The sequence below is a fragment of the Aphanomyces invadans genome (genome assembly GCF_000520115.1).
Source record: "Aphanomyces invadans strain NJM9701 unplaced genomic scaffold supercont1.2, whole genome shotgun sequence".
Classification (NCBI taxonomy): domain Eukaryota; phylum Oomycota; class Saprolegniomycetes; order Saprolegniales; family Verrucalvaceae; genus Aphanomyces; species Aphanomyces invadans.
Genome location: NW_008580147.1, coordinates 1,321,326 through 1,323,100, shown reverse-complemented (window position 1 = coordinate 1,323,100; position 1,775 = coordinate 1,321,326). Strand labels below are relative to the sequence as shown.

The 1,775-nt window shown below is 46.1% G+C and overlaps 1 protein-coding gene across 1 annotated transcript; it reads left to right on the top strand.

The window, feature by feature from the left end:
- Positions 1–250: 250 nt before the first annotated feature.
- H310_01253 (hypothetical protein) lies at positions 251–709 on the top strand (the record flags this gene model as incomplete). Its single annotated transcript, XM_008864314.1, has 2 exons — positions 251–422; positions 561–709. The coding sequence occupies 2 exons, from the start codon at positions 251–253 to the stop codon at positions 707–709; spliced, it is 321 nt and encodes a 106-aa protein (XP_008862536.1).
- Positions 710–1,775: the final 1,066 nt, after the last annotated feature.

Sequence of the window (1,775 nt, the reverse complement as noted above, 5' to 3'; positions counted from 1 at the left end):
CTCCTCACTGAAGAATCCCATGAGCCCTTCAGTCAGCAAGAAATTTACGTCTTTGGCATAGAGCGCATACGGGTAATATTTGATTGTGCTGACTTTAGCTCGCTTTTCCTACATGAACGGCATGTCTTGACAATTCTCCACAGTGAATTGGCATGAAGAAATCGACCAATCGCAAATAATCTTCTGGTGTGTGGTGCGCGGAAGACATTTCATAGTTTGATTCTCCCAGTTATCGAAGAGCTTCATGACGATGAGCGTCATGAACAAAACTTCCTTCGGAGTCCTCTTGGACTATGTTCGGGGTCCGTCATTCCAGCGGGACTGGAAAGGTAGCTCGACGATAGCCACTGATCAGGAAGACCCAGTCGCATTTGGCTTGGTATTCCAAGCTCTCGAGGATTATGGCGACGTTGACAAACATGGTGCATAAGAAGGGTTTTGAAACTGTCTTTTCCTTTCCTATATCGCTTCCGGTCACCGGGACGGGAATTTAAAGGAATAACCGAAAATGGAGTTTTGAAAGTTCTTTTCCTATTCCGTTGAAACACAGTCAAATCCAGTCGAACACAAGCCACTCCTCATCTCCATCCTCACGACAATGCTCTCGGTTGATGAAATCACTTCCTTGCTGCCATTTGCGCGCAACAAATCATCGCGAGAGTTTCTCATGCGCATGTACCTCATGCAATACATCGAGCCCCCGGTCTAACGTTAATTTTTGTCTCGACGCGCACCCGTACGCAAATGCACTACTTGACTTTCGCTTTGACGTTGCGGGCATAATGAAGATGAGGTACTTGCTCGGAATTCCAGCCACCATCATGACGCCCGCTGGATCACGCATTTGCCGAGACGAGGCCATGCGCATTTTGTTGAGTCGGCTGACGTTTCCATGCCGCTACCACGACATGGCTTTGATGCTTGGTCGCTCTCGGGCGCAAATGTTTGATGTGTTTCTCTACTTGGTTCACGCACGACATATACGATCGGTGGGGCCCACTTGCGTTCTTGAACCGTGGACAACTTCGCTCTCGCATGAGTCGCTACTGCGCTGCAATCGCAAGGAAAGGATCACCGTTAGACTGTGACTTTGGCTTTATTGATGGGACCAAGGTTCAGTCGACACGTATTCCTACAACGGGAGATGGTCGAAACCTGCAAAAATCATTTACAGTGGACACAAGCGATTTCATTGCTTGAAATTTCAAGCTGTGTTGAGTCCTGATGGCATCTGCGTGCACTTCTGGGGGCCCTGTGAGGGGCGACGTCATGATTCTGCTATGTGTGCTATGAGTGGCTTGTTGCCTGCACTTGATCAACACCCAGACATTTTAGTATTGAAATTCATATATGGTGACCCTGCGTATGGTGTTTCAAAATTTGTCATGAGTGGCTACCGGGGAATTAACTTGTCCGAAGAAAAACTAGTCTTCAACAAATCTATGAGCAGAGTGCGTCAATCGGTGGAATGGAACTTCAAAGTCATGAAAACACTATGGCCTCACATTCAATACAAAAATTTGGCCAAGCTGATGCTATCACCAGTTGCGAATATCGTTTGTGTGGCTATGTTTTTGACGAATTGTCATTGCTGTCATTTCGGGGGAAATCGAATCAGCCATTATTTCGATGAAGCCCCTCCAAGACTTGAGGAATATCTCGATACAGTAGAAGTTGAGGACATATAACCAAGAATCAATTAAAGTTTATTCACCAATGTACAGTAGTCACAAGAGCAGTCATTGAAGATTGCAACATTTGGATTTGTTGTAGTT